Source organism: Ambystoma mexicanum, chromosome 8 (genome assembly GCF_040938575.1).
Source record: "Ambystoma mexicanum isolate Mex_15411 chromosome 8, UKY_AmexF1_1, whole genome shotgun sequence".
Lineage (NCBI taxonomy): Eukaryota > Metazoa > Chordata > Amphibia > Caudata > Ambystomatidae > Ambystoma > Ambystoma mexicanum.
Genome location: NC_090929.1, coordinates 341154516 through 341171358, shown reverse-complemented (window position 1 = coordinate 341171358; position 16843 = coordinate 341154516). Strand labels below are relative to the sequence as shown.

General features: G+C 48.2%; 1 protein-coding gene across 3 annotated transcripts in view; it reads right to left on the bottom strand.

The window, feature by feature from the left end:
* NOXA1 (NADPH oxidase activator 1) overlaps positions 1 to 16843 on the bottom strand; it is a 288049-nt gene that overhangs the window by 38386 nt on the left and 232820 nt on the right. For all 3 annotated transcript variants that reach the window (XM_069609785.1, XM_069609784.1, XM_069609786.1), the window contains 2 exons: positions 12163 to 12408; positions 8825 to 9003 (listed from right to left, as the gene is read on the bottom strand). In XM_069609785.1, coding sequence (XP_069465886.1) covers positions 8825 to 9003; positions 12163 to 12408 — 425 coding nt within the window. The remainder of the gene's footprint in view (positions 1 to 8824; positions 9004 to 12162; positions 12409 to 16843) is intronic.

Here is a 16843-nt window from a genome sequence, read left to right as displayed (position 1 = left end):
TGCATGCAGCCGGAACCCTCCGGAGTGGGAGGGCGGTCCTTCCCAAGCAGTTCGGTGCGAGCGCGGTATGGGTGGATCCCGCCCTGCCATTACCGAGCCCAGCTCCAGAGCCGCTGATGTCGCCAAACTCGTCGGCAGCGCTTCCGATGCACTTGCGCCCCCCACCATTCTATCGGCCAGTATGCCAGCGTCCGCACCGTCCACCTCTCCCTCACATAACACAACCACGGACCCAGGCCTATCGGGCAGGGTCGAGCACCTGGACAGGTAGTCAGCCACCAATTGAAACCCATCAGGACGGTGCAAGGTAAGAAAGTCGAAGGGCTGTTAGGACAAAAACCAATGCAACACCCTCTAGTTGGTGTCCTTGTGCTTAGCCAGCCACTGCAGGGGGGCGTGATTGGTATACAACGTGAACCACCTCCCCAGTAGATGATAACATAGAGAATCTACAGCCCACTTAATAGCCAGGCGCTCCTTCGCAATCATTGAGTACATCATCTCGTGTGTCAGGAGTTTACGGCTTATGAAGCAAATTGGGCAGAGAGCCCCTTTGTATTCCTGAGAGAGAACCGCACCCAGCCCTCTGGCCAGAAGCATCAGTCTTTAGAAGAAAATGCCTGTGGAAGTCCAAGCATTGCAGTACTGGGTATGAGGTGATGCATTGCTTGAGTTTTTATATGGCCTGTAGGGCCGCAATGTTGGAGGACAAGTTGGGCGATCCACCGGTTCTCAAGGCACCTGTCAAAGGGGCCGCTAATGTTGAGAAATCGGGGATGAAGCATCAGTAATAACCAATGAAGCCTAAGAAGGCTCTTATCTGCATCCTTGTGGACGGTATTGGGATGTTCTGTATCACTTCTAGCTTGGAGATTTGAGGATGTATAGTTCCCCCTCCTAACAAGTGACCCAAGTACTTGGTCTCCTGGGCTCCGAGTACGGATTTGTTTGGGTTGATGTGAAGGCCGGAGCAACTTAAGGTTCCGCCTACCATCTCCAAATGTGCTTTGTGCTTCTCCCATGAAGTACTACATATTACAATGTCGTCCAGGTATGCGGCTGCATAGCTCTCATGTGGTTGGAGAAGCACATGCATCAATCGCTGGAACAAGGCTGGGGCCCCATCTAAACCAAAAGGTAGTACTCTGTAGTGGAACAACCCCTGTGGTGTAGCGAAGGCTGTTTTCTCCTTATCTGACAGTCTCAAGGGGATCTGCCAGTACCCCGTTGTTAGGTCCAGCGTGCTGAGGTACCGGTCTGATCCTAGCCTTTCTAAGAGTTCATCCATCCTAGGCATGGCGTATGCCTTGTATTGCGAGATGGAATTCAGCTGCCTGTATTCCATGCAAAACAGGACTGTCCTGTCCGGTTTGGGTAGCAGGACTATGGGGGAGCACCAGGCGCTAGTGGAGGGTTCGATGATGTCTAGACGTATCATTTCCACTATTTCTTCCCTGATGATTTGTATTCGGGCTTCCGGGATCCTATATGGTCGAAGTCGTACTGTCTGTCCCGGTGTGGTTTTGATGCGGTGATCCATTAAACGGGTTCTTCCAGGTAAGGAAGAGAAGGTCCGCTTGCGTTCAGAAAGGGTTACCAATATTTCCCCCTTCATTACATTCGTTATGGTTTCTCCCCAATGTACACCCCCCAGGAGGCTGGGAGGTTCTGTGGACCGGGGTTCCTCTCCTATCCCAATGGGGATCATTACCGCCTTGGGTGTTGGTTCTGTCCATTTCTTGAGGAGATTGATGTGGTAGACCTTGGTAGATGGGGTACGGTCAGGATGATGTATTTTATAGTTAACTGGTCCAGGGGCCTCCTTTACTACATAGGGGCCTCTCCACCGAGCTAGTAGCTTGTTGGTGCTGGTGGGTAGCAAGACTAGCACTTGTTCTCCCGGTTGGAAGAGCATCATGCGGCTTCCATTGTTACATGCTCGTTCTTGGTTGGCTTGAGCTTGCCCTAGATTGGCTTCTGCCATAGCCCGCAGGGCTGTTAGGTGTACCTTTAGATCTTCGGTGTATTCCGTCAACGAGGTTTCCTGAATGTTTTCCCAGTCTTCCTTTACTAAATCCAAAATTATTTGGGGCTGTCTCCCAAAGAGCAGTTCGAAGGGAGAAAATCCAGTTGAGGATTGAGGTGTGTCCATCAGTACCATGAGGACTAGCGGTAGTACTCGATCCCAGTCCTTCCCCTCTGGTCCTGTGACCCTTCTTAACATTTTTTTAATGGTCTTGTTGTACCGCTCCACCAGCCCATCTGTTTGAGGATGATAGACTGAGGTGAGTAGTTGTTTTATTTGTAACCGTTCACAGACCTGGTGCATGACAGTAGACATAAAATGAGTCCCTTGATCAGTGAGGACCTCGGTAGGTAATCCTACCCATGAGAAAAATGGAATGAGTTGGTCACAAACCTGCCTCGCTGATGTCCCCTTTAAGGGGAATGCTTCCGGATATCGTGTTGCGTAGTCCACGATGACCAGCAGGTATTTGTATCCTCTGCAAGCCGGCTCTAATGGTCCTACTAGATCCACACCGATGCGTTGGAAAGGTATTGTGATCAAAGGCATGCGTTGTAGGGGGGCCTTGGCTGGTTTCTCCCCGCTCGTCAACTGACAGGATGTACACTCCTTGCAGAACTTGGCAACAACCCCATAGATTCCTGGCCAATAGAATCTTTTCAGTATGCTCTGTTGGGTTTTCAGAGAGGCCATATGGCCTCCACAGGGGTGATTGTGGGCTAACAGCAGGATGACCATTCGGTGGGTCTTGGGTAGAAGTAATTGTTCCTTCTGGGTCCCATCTTCCACCTTATAGGCTCTATATAGAAGGCCGTCTCGGGATATAAATCCAGGTCCCTTATTCAGGTCGGGGTCTGTCTCCTGTAGAGCCCGTTCTCTGGCTACTTTAAGGGTGGGGTCGGCCAAGGTTTCTCCCCAAATGGAGTCTTTGTGATCCTCAGGGTTCCACTCTATTCATTGGGTGGTATACATGGTACTGCAGCGTGCCAGCCGGTTCTCTCTTCTCTCCCTCTCAGTTTTCTTTGGGCCCTTTGTACCTGCTTCTACAAGGTCTTGGGAAAAGGGGGCTTCGGACCACCAATTTGGGTCTAGGGCTTTCATTGTTTGATGACGACTGGGGTGGGCAAGGAGGGTAGGACGGCAGCTCATATTCTAGCAATGTCAGGGCCTATTTCCACCTGTATGTTTTCCATAGGATATGTTTTCACGTCCCCATGTATACAACGAATAGGCACACGTATATCAGGTAAGAAAGGTGAGTCACTTACAGTTGGTGAAATGGCGGTCTGTCTGCTTCCGCTGTCCAGTAAGGCTCGGGCTGGGATCCCATCCACCCGGATGTCCATGGTATATGGCCCTGAGAACCGAAGCTCCGGGTCCGCTTTCAAATACCTGATCTCCATGGGCTATGTTCCTCTTCTTTTGGGGCAAAACCGGGCGATGTGGCCCCAGTCGCCGCAATCATAGCATTGAGGCTGGCGGTACCCGGTTGCCAAAGTGGGTGTTCTCCCTTCTGGACCTGCCCTTCTATCCTCCTGAGGCCGAGGGATACGTTCCTCAGAGGGTCTCCATCTAGGCAATATGGCTCGAGATCCCTTGGTAGGGTGGGATTCGTTGAGGGACAACAGTGTGCGGGTGGAGGAGCTTGTAACGAACGGCCTGTTAGCCCCAGCCTTCTGGTAGGCAGAGGCGATGTCAACAGCTTCTGCCAGTGAGGGCCGGTGATGTTGACGAACCCACCTCTGCATGGGTGGGGGAGGGCCTCAATGAATTGTTCCAAAGTGACTTTATCCAGTATGTCTTGGATGGCTGGGTTAGGAGGCTGAAGCCATTTCTCCACGAGGTCCTTAACTCTGTAGAATAGCTGTTGTGGGCTTTCTCCTGGTTTTAGTTTTGTGTCCCTGAGTTGCATGCGATAGGCCTCTTCATCTAGACCCAGTCTATCCAAAACGGCTTTCTTTATCTCTGCATAGGGCGTGTTGCTGTTGGGGTTTACTGCCTGGTAGGTCCCTTGGATTATCCCTGATAATAGGGGAGCCACATACTGTCCCCATCGGTACATTGGGCGTTCCGGGCTATCCTCTCAAAGCCGGTAAAGAAGAACGCCGGGCCTTCTCCGTCTTTTAATTTTTTGTAGGATGGCGGAGGGAACCAGTGGTTGATTACGGGAACTCGCCACCACATCAGTTAGGCGAAGGATCGTCTCATGTTGTTTATCCTGTGAGGTTGTCTGTAGGGAACCCTGCATTTGGATTGCCTGTTGAAAGGCCTGGCGGTCCACTACGGCCTGCTGGGACTGCATTTGTAACAGCTGCTGCAGTTGCTGCTGGCCTTCCGATAAGGTTTTTATAAGGTTCTCCATTGCCTTTGTCGTATATCCTGCCGACTACGCCACTTGTAGGAATCAGGACAGGAGGCTGTATTGATGCTTAAACAATACTTTATTTCCTTAATGTTCACGAAGTCCTTTGGTGTCCATAAACAAACAATAACGGTACTTGGAGGCAGTTACTTCACTGCTCTCAAAGGCTTGGAGTCAGGCTGCTCCTCTTGAGTCTCCTCCTACTCACTCGAGCCCAGGTACGTCCACCATTCACTTCCTCTCTACCCTCCGGTCTTCTGCAAATAACCAACCCATGAGCATCTGCGTTACTCCTTTTATCCCCGGTGCTAGGCTTGAGCCTAAACCAACCAGAGACGGTTCCTGCCACCCCCACCCTGATAGGCTGATTACTTGAGGGCTCTATCATTACAAGAGGAACTGCCGTCCCCACCCCCTCTCCAGCTGTACCAGTGTTAGCGCCGGGACCTCCCCCTCCACCCCTGTGTCCATCCAGGTCATGACGCTCCTGCAGCTCTCTCCCGTCCCAGGCTCTGCTTCCGGAGTGCCGCAGGCCGTTTGGAGCCCCCCCCCCCTCCTCCACCATGCGTGCCTCTGGTTCTGCCCCTTGTGTGGGCACCTCTCTGATGGCGCCGTGGTGGCCATGGAGGCCGTGCTTGCCGGCTGCACGGGTAAGTGTCTGGGATATGGGGGCTTTGTCGGGTTTGTAACTTGGAGTACCCAAGCAGTTAGGTGCGAGCGCGATATGGGTGGATCCCACCCTGCCATTGCCGAACCCGGCTCCAGAGCCACTGCTGTGCCGAACTCGGCAGCGGCGCTTCCCATGCACCCGTGCCTTCCACCATCCTATCGGCCAGTATGCAAGCGTCCGCACCATCCACCTCTCCCTCACAGGGTTCCATATGAATTTTCATAATCAGAAGTTACTTTGCTTACATAAAACTGTTCTGTGCCAGATGATAGAACATGTATATAATCAAATTATTCCAGAGACAACTCTTTCTTTTATCTTTATTCAGTCGAAATAAATGAATTGTGTTCAGTTGGGAAAAAAACATGTAGTATTTAAAATGTTGTGAAGCTACTGGTGCTCACTGTGATGCAGTGCATTTTACTCCTGTGCCTATGACAATTATTTCTGGTAAGTGTGAACGTTTGGGTTATTAACACTGCAAAACTTCCATTTGTTCAAAGGCCCCACACTCTCCACTTAGCAAACTAATCTTTAAAAGCAAAACACTGAATGACAAGATTAACCCACTTGCTTTCCATGACAATACACATAACAAGCTGAAGACCCTTGACAAACAACGACAGCAAACAGGCACCCTTATTGCTGGTTGAATTGAGTTTTTAACTAGTTACAAATATTCAAAGGGTTAGAACAGTTCAAATGTTGACCTGTGTGACGAAACATAGGATTTCATCCCTTCTACCCAGGCGGGAGACTTTCCTTGTGAAGCTATGGCAGTGAGCCACTATGCAATAATCCCCCTAGGGGTGGCAGAAAGCAGGACCTCAAAGGGAGAGACCCCCCCCCTGGTGGACACGGAATCCAGTTCCATACAGGAACTCCCTAAAGCCACTTTCTCTAACACCACAACAAGACTACCAAGTCATACCACTGGGTGTTATTGTCATACAGAATTCCAGGTTCCTCTGGAAAACCAACCCTTCATCAGTACTTTAAAGAAGAGGAGTGGTGGAAGAGTAATAGTGATTACTCCAATACACAATCAAGAGTGAATTGAGGATGCAGAACATCCCTCAGACAGAGAGGAGGGACTACAACCTTCCACTGGGGAGGACCCAGCAACCTGTGATGAAAACATAGGAAGGACCCCTCTTACGGTGAGACAGGAAAGGAGTGCAAGGGCTTCAAACCAGGTAAACCGTGGCTGAGCAGTGGGAACGACCAAACCTCAGATGGGAGGAAGGAAGGAAGGAAGAAGGTGCTGCTGGCCAGGGACCTTGAAGGGGACTGTGATTCTCAAGCAGAGTGGACGGAAACCCCAAGAAGAAGAAGTAGGTGATAGCGGTGGCATGACCCTGCTGGGGTGGACTGGAGGGTGCGACAACTGTGCGAAGACCGTTGAAGCCTGGAAGCCCCGGGGTCGCAGAGACAAGCACAACGCTAATAGAACGAGAAAGCGAGTGGTTTGGAAGTCGTGGGAAGTCCCGCTCCTGAAAAGAGGCCAAACCCTGTGAAAAAAGTAACAGGGACGGCGGGAGAGCCGGGTCCTGGCAACAGAGAGTGCAGCCATCCTACTTTTCACAATACGTGGTGAGAAGTTAAAAAGAGTAAAAAGTATTCAGGGACTCTGCTTACTCGTCGCAGTAGTCAAACAGAAGTTAAGAAGAGTAAAGAATACTCTGAGACTCAGCCTACTCGTCCTAGTAGTCGAAAGGAAATCAAGAAGAGTAACGAATACGCTGGGACTCAGCTTACTCATCCCAGTATTCGAACAGAGGTTAAGAGTAAAGAATACTCTGGGACACAGCCTACTCATCCCAGTAGTAGAACAGAAGTTAAGAAGACTAAAGAATATTCTGGGACCCAACCTACTTGTCCCAGTAGTGAAAGAGACATTAAGAAGAGCAGAGGATACTGCGGGACTCAGCCTACTCATCCCAATAGTAGAACGGAAGTCAAGACGAATAACAAAAACTATGAGACTCAGCCTACTTGTCCCAGCAGTCAGACCGCAGTTAAGAGTAAAGAATATTCTTGGATCAGCCTAGTCGTCCCAGTAGTCAAACAGAAGTTAAGAAGAGTAACAAATACTCTGGGATGCAACCTACTCATACTAGTATTCAAGCCGAAGATAAGAGTAACGAGTACCCTGGGACCCAGCCTACTCTTCCCAGTAAGTGGCTAGAGAGTAAGAAAGGCTACATAGAAGACAGTGAGTCCGAAGGAGAAGGATATGAAACATATTGTCTAATACACATGGAAGTGAAGAAACAGAATAACATTAAGAATAAGAAGAAGACGAAGAGAGTCATTCTGCCTAGTGGAACAAGGAGGAGAAGCTAAAGAGAGACTTTTGCCCAGCAGTACTAGCTCTCACAATGCGAAAAAGTAGGGGAAAAAGAGACAGGGATAATCCTGTGCAGGAACTACATCAGTTACTTAGAGAAATAGCTCAACAATATCCAAATATTGCATATAAAAACCAAGGGAAGATAGCTATGAAAAGAGAGTCACTCTTCTAGGCTTTTATTGATCGAAAACTGAAGATGCTTATTCAGGAGAAGGGAGTCATTCTCCTGATCTTTTTGTTATTTGAAAGTGGAAGAAACACATCCAGGAGAAGGGATTCATTCTCAAGACCCTTTGTTGTTTGGAACTTTACTAAACACATCCAGTAGAAAGGAGTCATTCTCCTGGCCCTTTGTTGTTTGGAACATTACAAAATGTATCCAGGAGAAGGGAGTCATTCTCCTAATCTTTTGTTGTTTAGAACTATAACGGTATGGATATAATAGCTTAGAGGTGGACAGACGACAGACCATATTCTTTTGAATTCCTTAAAGATGACAAGGCCCCTAGTTAGTTGGTAAGGTAGGAAAATCCAGAGGTTAGGGATAGTCAGGCATTTATTTCTGCTATTATTTCAATAAAACACCCTGAAACAAGAAGAACGTCTCTGTCTCCTTCTTCTGACCTACCACACCTGGCACAAAGAAGCATACAAATAAATACACCCCAGTAAAATAAATATATCTCCTTTACTTGCCGGGGTCTCTGCCTATGCCCGTGGGTAAAACGTACAGACCCGTACTGGCAAGTAATCCCGGCTAAACCACTGAGAAAGACACAGCTTAACCCCAATGTGAGGCATGTTGTGTTGTGTGAAATCAGACCAACCACAGCAAGAGGTCCACGAACAATGCCAAGTGCTGGTGCTAATGTATATGATACAAGGTTGCATTAAAGAGGAACTGTGCAAGTATCATCAGTACATGTGGGGCCTACCACTATGTATTGGGAAAGGTAAGGAAAGTCTAAGGCATTTGTTACCTATGATGAGAGAAATACAGTGTTGAAAGTGCATACTGAGAAACAAAGGAAATGTAATGAAGATACTGATATGAAATAGAACTCCTTCCCACCCACCCTGCATTCTGGGAAATGAAGGAAAAGCACCAAAGGTTCCATTAAAGACTGAGGAAAGAGACCGACTGAAAGGAACTGATACAATATCAGGTCTGGGAAATTGAGGGAACTTTCCAAAGGAGAGAAATGTGTCTTTCATAAGGTTAATTTCCATTTTCACAACCCCAATGAAGAAATTCAGTTTGACACACGTAAGAAAAAATTACAAAAAATGTTTAAGCAAAAAATATCACAGATATCACAGTTATTGTGAGCTTCATTGACCACTTGGTCAAAAAGTGAAGATCACTGCAGTGAGAGATATCATGAGGGAAGACAGGATGTAGTTGGCACAAACCTGAGATGCAGCGAAGCCGCCTCTGCCTGGTACCTGATCTTCTCCTGTAGCAGAAGCTGCAGGTCTGGTAAAGATGTTCCCGGGCTCACTTGCAAGCTGACTGTGTAGCTGCAGTGCACGTTTAGAGAGAGCAGGCTTCCTGCCTCTTGCAAAGCTCCTTCCTGCAGCATCTTTGCTCCCTGTGAGGCAAGAAGGACAGGAAAACCTTACAGAGGAAATAGTCCACTATGAAGGTACGCTTGGCTCTTCATCAGCAGCAACAGCCGCTTCCTTATCAACATTAAACCTGACGTCCATTTCCAGATATGCATATCAATCAATCTACTTCTATAGCCAGTAGACAGGCATACATGTTTTCATACACCCACCCTTCTTTTACCAGTACCACTACCATCCACTTTTTAATACACTGTCTCGCCATGTCTCTAATGTCTTCTTCTCCCAAACTCCTGATTCTATCCTCTTCACTGCATGCATTCACTAGGTCCCCTCTTTCATGACCTCTGACCTCTTTTTTTTACAACAGGCCTGTCCCAGCTGCAAATAAAGGCCTGTACTATACCTCAATATTTCTGCCGTCACTTCCACGATAACAAGGGCTACGTATCTACAGAAAAACGTCTCTCCTACCTTAGTGCACCCTCCCACTTCCTACTTGTGACATATGTTCCTTTCTCCCTGAAAACCTTACCACAGGGGTAGCCAATCTGTCACCCTCCAGATGTGTTTTCCTATAAATCCCATGAGCCCCAGCTAGCTTAGTAACAGGTGAGGGGCAACAACCGCAGGTCTAGCCAGCCTTGCTAAATAAAGTGGCTCTCTCCTCCCATGATTCACAGATGATTGTGGGAGGAGTAGTGTATAGAGGGAAGATGTCTGCATGAGAGGCATTTCTAGTATGATGAAATGAAAAGAGGAAAGTGGTCCTGTTTCTTTGGTCATAGCATATCCAAATAAAATGATGCAGTCGAAAATGAAGTAGACGAACAAATGGGAATGGAGTTGGATGTGGCATCTTTACAAATTGTTAAGATGGATTTCTAGAATCTGGCCTGGTGGACAGATTTTAGGTGGCCACCCTAGTTATTGTGAACAGGGGAAAACCCCTATCAAGGTAGCAATAGAGAGCAGTCAAGGCTATTCTCAGGAACGTGTGAGTGGAGTCAGGGGTCCACAATGACTCCACACAGTCAAGCACACAATAATTCAATTTAGACAGCAATGTGCAAAAACACTGTATTTATTCTAGCCCCAAAACACACACTAGAAAATGAAACAACCATGTGATAATATCACACAACACTCAATAATAAACATATATGGTCTCCATAGGTTCTAAAACGCATTCAATAACTTAAATTAATAAAATAAGGTAAGTAAGTGATGCAGTAAGATGGAACGAAGTCACAGGAAATGTGCCTTAACTTCAGAAGTGCCCAAAAGTCACAATGCTTCTTCCCAGAATGTATCTGATGCAGGTAAAGTACTTGCCATGATGATTTTTCAAGACAAGAGATGCAACAACGTTATTGGTGAGTCAAAATGTGTTTTTATCTTTCAGGTTACACTGCATTGGTGCAACGACAAAAAATCAGTGGAATGGAAGCATACAAAGAGACTGTTCTCAATGTTATCCTATGGAGTAGACGGGGAGAAAAATGTTTTGTGTTTACTTATGCCCCTGACTCTGATTTTTCCAGACGACTGGATGGGTTGACTGGAGGTTGCTGGAGATTGGTTTTCCCGCCGTTGGTTCTGCAGAGAGGTGCCTGGGAGATCTGGGTGCAAAGATTCTTCAGGTCGGGTCCAGGTTCAGAGTGCAACCCATGGCGATGGAGAAATGCAGAAAGCACTGATACAGACCACTTCAGGACAAGTCACAGGATGGGGGAAGGAGAATTTCAGTGACACTACCGCAGGACGATGACGGCAGGCATCCTTCCAGTCGTGGTTGAAGAAGACCTTCCAGAGCAGGATCCCTTGAGGCTGAAAGGCTGAAATTCAGCAGAAAGACAACTTACAACACAAGCTGGCGACCACCAAAGAGCAGCTGTAAACGTGCAAACAGTGACAGTTCTAGAGAGATAGCCCACTGAAGAGCTGGTCACTCCACTGCATGGTCCAGGGACACTTCTGAAGGTTCAGGACAGCTGGATCCTTGAGAAAATGTCAAGACTGGTTGGTCCCACCAGTCCAGCGGTTGAAGCACCGTACAGGGCCTTAGCAGGTCAGGTCGTCCAACAGGAATTAACCGGGCCAGATGGAGGAAGGGATGCTGGGCCTCTCCAGGAGTCTTCTTCGGATTCTCGGTCGGCTGTTTTTCTACACAGGATTCTTAGCTCCAACACTGATCTGAAGAAATGGATGCAGGTGTCCTCTTCTTGCCCAAAATCTTAGCTGGAAGCAAGTCGAAGCCCACCAATGGTCAGGATCTTCATCATTCAAACAAACAGTAGTTGTCCAATCAGGGACAACTATTGGCTTCACTCATGCTCCACATCGAGATATTCTGGCTACCGGAATGTGGAATGGGAACAGACAATCCCTCCCCCTTCCTGAGCCACACACACACAAAGGCATCACTTGCCTGCGAAAGCAACAGCTTTCCCCGGCAAATGCATGACGTCATATAGGATTTCCTGACCTGGCAAGGAGGGAAGAAGGCCAAACAGTAATATGGACAAAGAACAAGTGAACATCTCATGGCTTGGCCATTTTAGGGCACTACCCACATCTAGTAGCCGTAAGTGGTAAACGCAAATGTGCACACTAGAAATAACACAAAATTGTACAAATATAATTTCTGCCACTAGCTTGTCTTTAGGCACATAGAAAAGTACCAAAATCCCAAGTGTAAAAGACTAGGGTGATACAAAAGTATCCCCATTGTACAGGATTCTAAAATGCTGAGTGCAATGCTAAAAAGTTACAAAAAGTAAAGGACAAAAGGGAAACATAGTTTCCCAGCACTGATAGTCTGAAGGACTGATCAGTTTCCCTGTGACAAAATGAGCAAAAAGTGTCAGCGTGACTTGCCTGTTAAATGTACCGGACGAGTTGAAAAACCAAAGCAAAACGTATGGGCCTCCATAGAACTATGGAGGGAAAGTAGCCAAAAGAGAAATCTTTCCTAAGAAATTAGGGAAGTTGTAAGTGACAAAATAACTGAAAGTAAAGCAGTGAGTGACAATATAGGCTATTAGAAAGCTCTGCTAAAAGGCTGTCCATGCAGTTAATTCATGTGACATGTGGATGTGGAAGGACATGTTCTTGCTCCTAGCGAACCACATCACCTAAGGTCCCACTGAGGACACTCTCCCCGCACACCACAGTCTCACCTTGACGGGGGCACAAGCTTCGCCATCGGAGCTATGAAATGTGACATGCACGCTCTTCTTGGGTTCTCCTTGGCCAGAAGGCTCAGCGTCATCGGAGGGGGTGCTCTGAAGTGCAAGAGATGTCTCCACTCGTGGCACTCTGCTGGAATAGGCTGGCATGTCATGGTAAGCGGAGCTCTGAAGTGCCACTGAAGTCTCCTTTTTCGGTTCTCCGCGGTAGGGCGCTGCTTCTCTATGTGCAAGAACCTGCAAAAAACATTGAAGGGGAAAGTTTTACCACCAGATCAAGCTTTATTTCCAAACTTCTAACCGCAAGGGAGTACACGGCCAGTCCTGTGATAGAAAGCCAGCGGTAAGGGATCCCAACACATGTCTGCGACCTTTCAGCCTTTAGCCCGCCGGATTTAAGGGACCGGCATCTTAGGCAAATGCAAAGGTCTCCTATAAGAACAAGGCCGTGGGGTTTCAGATGTTTCCTGCCAGGTTCCCTGTCCCTTACGCTGGTACCTGGTGACTGACCCCTGGAGAAAGGCAGGTGTGTTACCTGGTGACTGACTCCTGGAGAAAGGCAGGTGTGTTACCTGGTGACTGACTCCTGGAGAAAGGCAGGTGTGTTACCTGGTGACTGACCCCTGGAGAAAGGAAGGGTGTGTTACCTGGTGACTGACCCCTGGAGAAAGGCAGGTGTGTTACCTGGCGTCTGACCCCTGGAGAAAGGCGGGTGTGTTACCTGGTGACTGACTCCTTGAGAAAGGCAGGTGTGTTACCTGGTGACTGACCCCTGGAGAAAGGGAGGGTGTGTTACCTGGCGACTGACCCCTGGACAAAGGAAGGGTGTGTTACCTGGTGACTGACTCCTGGAGAAAGGCAGGTGTGTTACCTGGTGACTGACCCCTGGAGAAAGAAAGGGTGTGTTAACTGGTGACTGACCTCTGGAGAAAGAAAGGGTGTGTTAACTGGTGACTGACCTCTGGAGAAAGGCAGGTGTGTTACCTGGTGACTGACCCCTGGAGAAAGAAACGGTGTGTTAACTGGTGACTGACCTCTGGAGAAAGGCAGGTGTGTTACCTGGTGACTGACCCCTGGAGAAAAGAAAAGTGTGTTATCTGGTGACTGACCCCTGGAGAAAGGCAGGTGTGTTACCTGGTGACTGACTCCTGGAGAAAGGAAGGGTGTGTTACCTGGTGACTGACTCCTGGAGAAAGGCAGGTGTGTTACCTGGTGACTGACTCCTGGAGAAAGGCAGGTGTGTTACCTGGTGACTGACCCCTGGATAAAGGAAGGGTGTGTTCCCTGGTGACTGACCCCTGGAGAAAGGCAGGTGTGTTACCTGGCGTCTGACCCCTGGAGAAAGGCGGGTGTGTTACCTGGTGACTGACTCCTGGAGAAAGGCAGGTGTGTTACCTGGTGACTGACCCCTGGAGAAAGGAAGAGTGTGTTACCTGGCGACTGACCCCTGGAGAAAGGAAGGGTGTGTTACCTGGTGACTGACTCCTGGAGAAAGGCAGGTGTGTTACATGGTGACTGACCCCTGGAGAAAGGAAGGGTGTGTTAACTGGTGACTGACCTCTGGAGAAAGGCAGGTGTGTTACCTGGTGACTGACCCCTGGAGAAAAGAAAGGTGTCTTATCTGGTGACTAACCCCTGGAGAAAGGCAGGTGTGTTACCTGGTGACTGACTCCTGGAGAAAGGCAGGTGTGTTACCTGGTGACTGACCCCTGGAGAAAAGAAGAGTGTGTTAGCTGGTGACTAACCCCTGGAGAAAGGCAGGTGTGTTGACTGGTGGCTGACCCCTGGTGACTGACCCCTGGAGAAAGGCAGGTGAATTACCGGGCCCTTTTTAAGTCTGGCTGCAGAAAACGCAGACTGCTTTCTGAAGGTGGAGACTGACTGGGAGGAGTTTGATACATGAGAGTTATTGGCAGTTGATGTTCTTCATACATGTCCACTGCATGAAGCCGACACCCTTATCAGTCTGGTGTTCCAACTGGCTCAACGTAAAGCGTGATCTATTAAAAAGTGATGTTGGACACCGAATTAGCTGGCTGAAATACATGAAAATTGAATATGTTGTTTGGATGTGTGGTACTGCAAGTCAGAGGGTACAAGCCCCAATTCAAAGTCCATTTTAAAAAGGGCAATTTTCTAACATGCTCGACACACAAAGAGACACATAAAGAGAACTCCACTTTCCAATGAAGTCCTAGCAAGACCAAGAGGGATATTTGAGCTGGGTTAGAAAGTCTGCATGCCCATTCTTCATTGACAACATTTCATCAAAGAGTTAACCCATAAAAGGGGCATGAATGCATAGGGGTCTCCAGAGTCCTTGCTGGGGCACTTCATGCTCTTCTCCCCAGGATGCAGCTCACTGCGGCGAAGCACTTTGCTTCCCTTGCTAAGAAGATGCAAGGGTGTTGTACACTCTAGGCCAGCAATAATGCATTTGGCACATATGGATGACCCCCTGTGGCTGCCCCCCTCTGGAGACTTGTTAGATATATGCTTTGAGGTCTGGAATTTACTGAGGGTTTTTCTGTTGAACATAATGGTAGTGTTTCATTTTGTAAGGATTATTACTTTAAACTGTAAAATTGCTTTCATGGAAACTTGTTGTCATCCAAATAAATGACATTTAATAAAACAATCAAGCATGGTATCCACTGCCCCCATTACAGGTGTCCTTCTGTTAAAGAATTCCCTAAGCTGTGTTCTGCCTAAAACACATGCATGATTGCAGCCCTCTTCAGCAAATAGACGGGGAATGCGGAAGTACTTGAACTATCAACGAGGCGAGAGCTAGAGAGAGGCAGAAGCATAGACAGGCCAGAGCGGGCAGGTGGGGCCCACCCAAAATCAGTACATAGCCACTCAGCAGCACTGTCTGGGCATTTACAGATGTTAACGTCACTGCAGTGGTCCCAACTACATTAGCTTCAGGCCCCACTTAATAGACAATCCTGGCTACGCCTGGACAGAGGGTGGGAGAGAAGGAGAGACGAGGGACGCAGTGGGAGAGGGAGATGGGGAAAAGAGGAGGGGGAGACTGGGAAAGGGGGGAACATGGGGAGGGGGAGAGAGGGGGGAGGAGAGGAAGGGAGAGGGAGCAGAAGGGAGAGGGGGAGAGAGAGCGAGTGAAAGAGGGTGTCGTGGAGAAGCTGCGGGAGAGAGAGAGAGGGCAAGGGAGGGTGAGAGATAAGAGGAGGAGAAGAGCTGGAGAGAGAATGAGAGGACGGGGAAAAGAGAGAGCGAGAGAGATAGGGGGAAGGGGGAGAGCTGGAAAGAGAGAGAGAAAGAGAGAGAGAGAGCGTTCCAAGGATGCTGACCTGCAGAGGGTTGAGAATATCTGCAACTGTAAAAGCGTACTTGAGGCATATCATTGAGAATGTAGGAGAGTGAGCTGGGTGTTGCATCTCTAGGTACACTGTGGACTTGGCCCTATGTCCCTGGAAGTGAGCTGGGGGCCATGCGCCAGGAAAGGAGCTGAGCCCTCTATCGCTGGACATTCCCATGCATCTGAGACTGTGTTAAAGGGACAAAAAGCATACTATACGCTATGTCATTGAGGATGTAGCAGAGAAAGCTGAGTGCTATATTCCTAGATGCACAATGAGCTGGCACTATTTCCCTGGAAATGGTCTGGGCACTATATTCCTGGAAATTAGTGGGTCTCTATCTATATCCCTAGAACTGAACTGGGCTGTCTGTCCCTGGAGGTCCCAATATCCTTGAGACAGTTTTGGAGGGACAAGAAGCATTCTGGGGTTATATCCTTGAGACTGAAGAAGAGTGAGCTTGGTGTGTATCTCTGGAGGCACAGTGGGCTGGGTTCTATATCCCTGGAAGTGAACGGGGCTCTTTATGCCTGGAAGTGAGCTGGGCATTCTAACACCCGAGGTCCCTATATCCCTGAGACAGTGTTGGAAGGACAAGAAGTATGCTGGATGTTATATCCTTGACTGAAGCATTACACGTTGGGTGGTATGTCTGTATATGCACAGTGCAAACTGTGAACCTGGAAGTGAGCTCGGCTCTACATGCCTGGAAATGAGCTGTGTACCATATCCCTGGAAATGAGCTGAGCTCTATATGCCTGAAAATGAGATGTGTACCATATCCCTGGCAGTGAGCTGAGCTCTATATGCCTGGAAATGAGCTTTGTACCATATCCCTGGAAGTGAGCTGAGCTCTATATGCCAGGAAATGAGTTGTGCAGAATATCCGTGGAAGTGAGCTAAGCTCTACATGCCTGGAAATTAGCTGTGTACCATATCCCTGGAAGTGAGCTGAGCTCTATATGCCTGGAAATGAGATGTGTACCATATCCCTGGAAGGGAGCTCAGCTCTATATGCCTGGAAATTAGCTGTGTACCATATCCCTGGAAGTGAGCTAAGCTCTATATGCCTGGAAATGAGCTATGTACCATATCCATGGAAGTGAGCTGAGCTCTATATGCCTGGAAATGAGCTGTGTACCATATCCCTGGAAGTGAGCTAAGCTCTATATGCCTGGAAATGAGATGCGTACCATATCTATGGAAGAGAGCTGGGCATTATATCCCTGAGATTGTATTGGAAGAACAAGAAGAATGCTTGATACTATAAACCCGAGTTTGTATGAAGAAACATGCTGGGTGCTATACAGCTGAGATTGTATTAAGAAGCATGCTGGATGTTATAT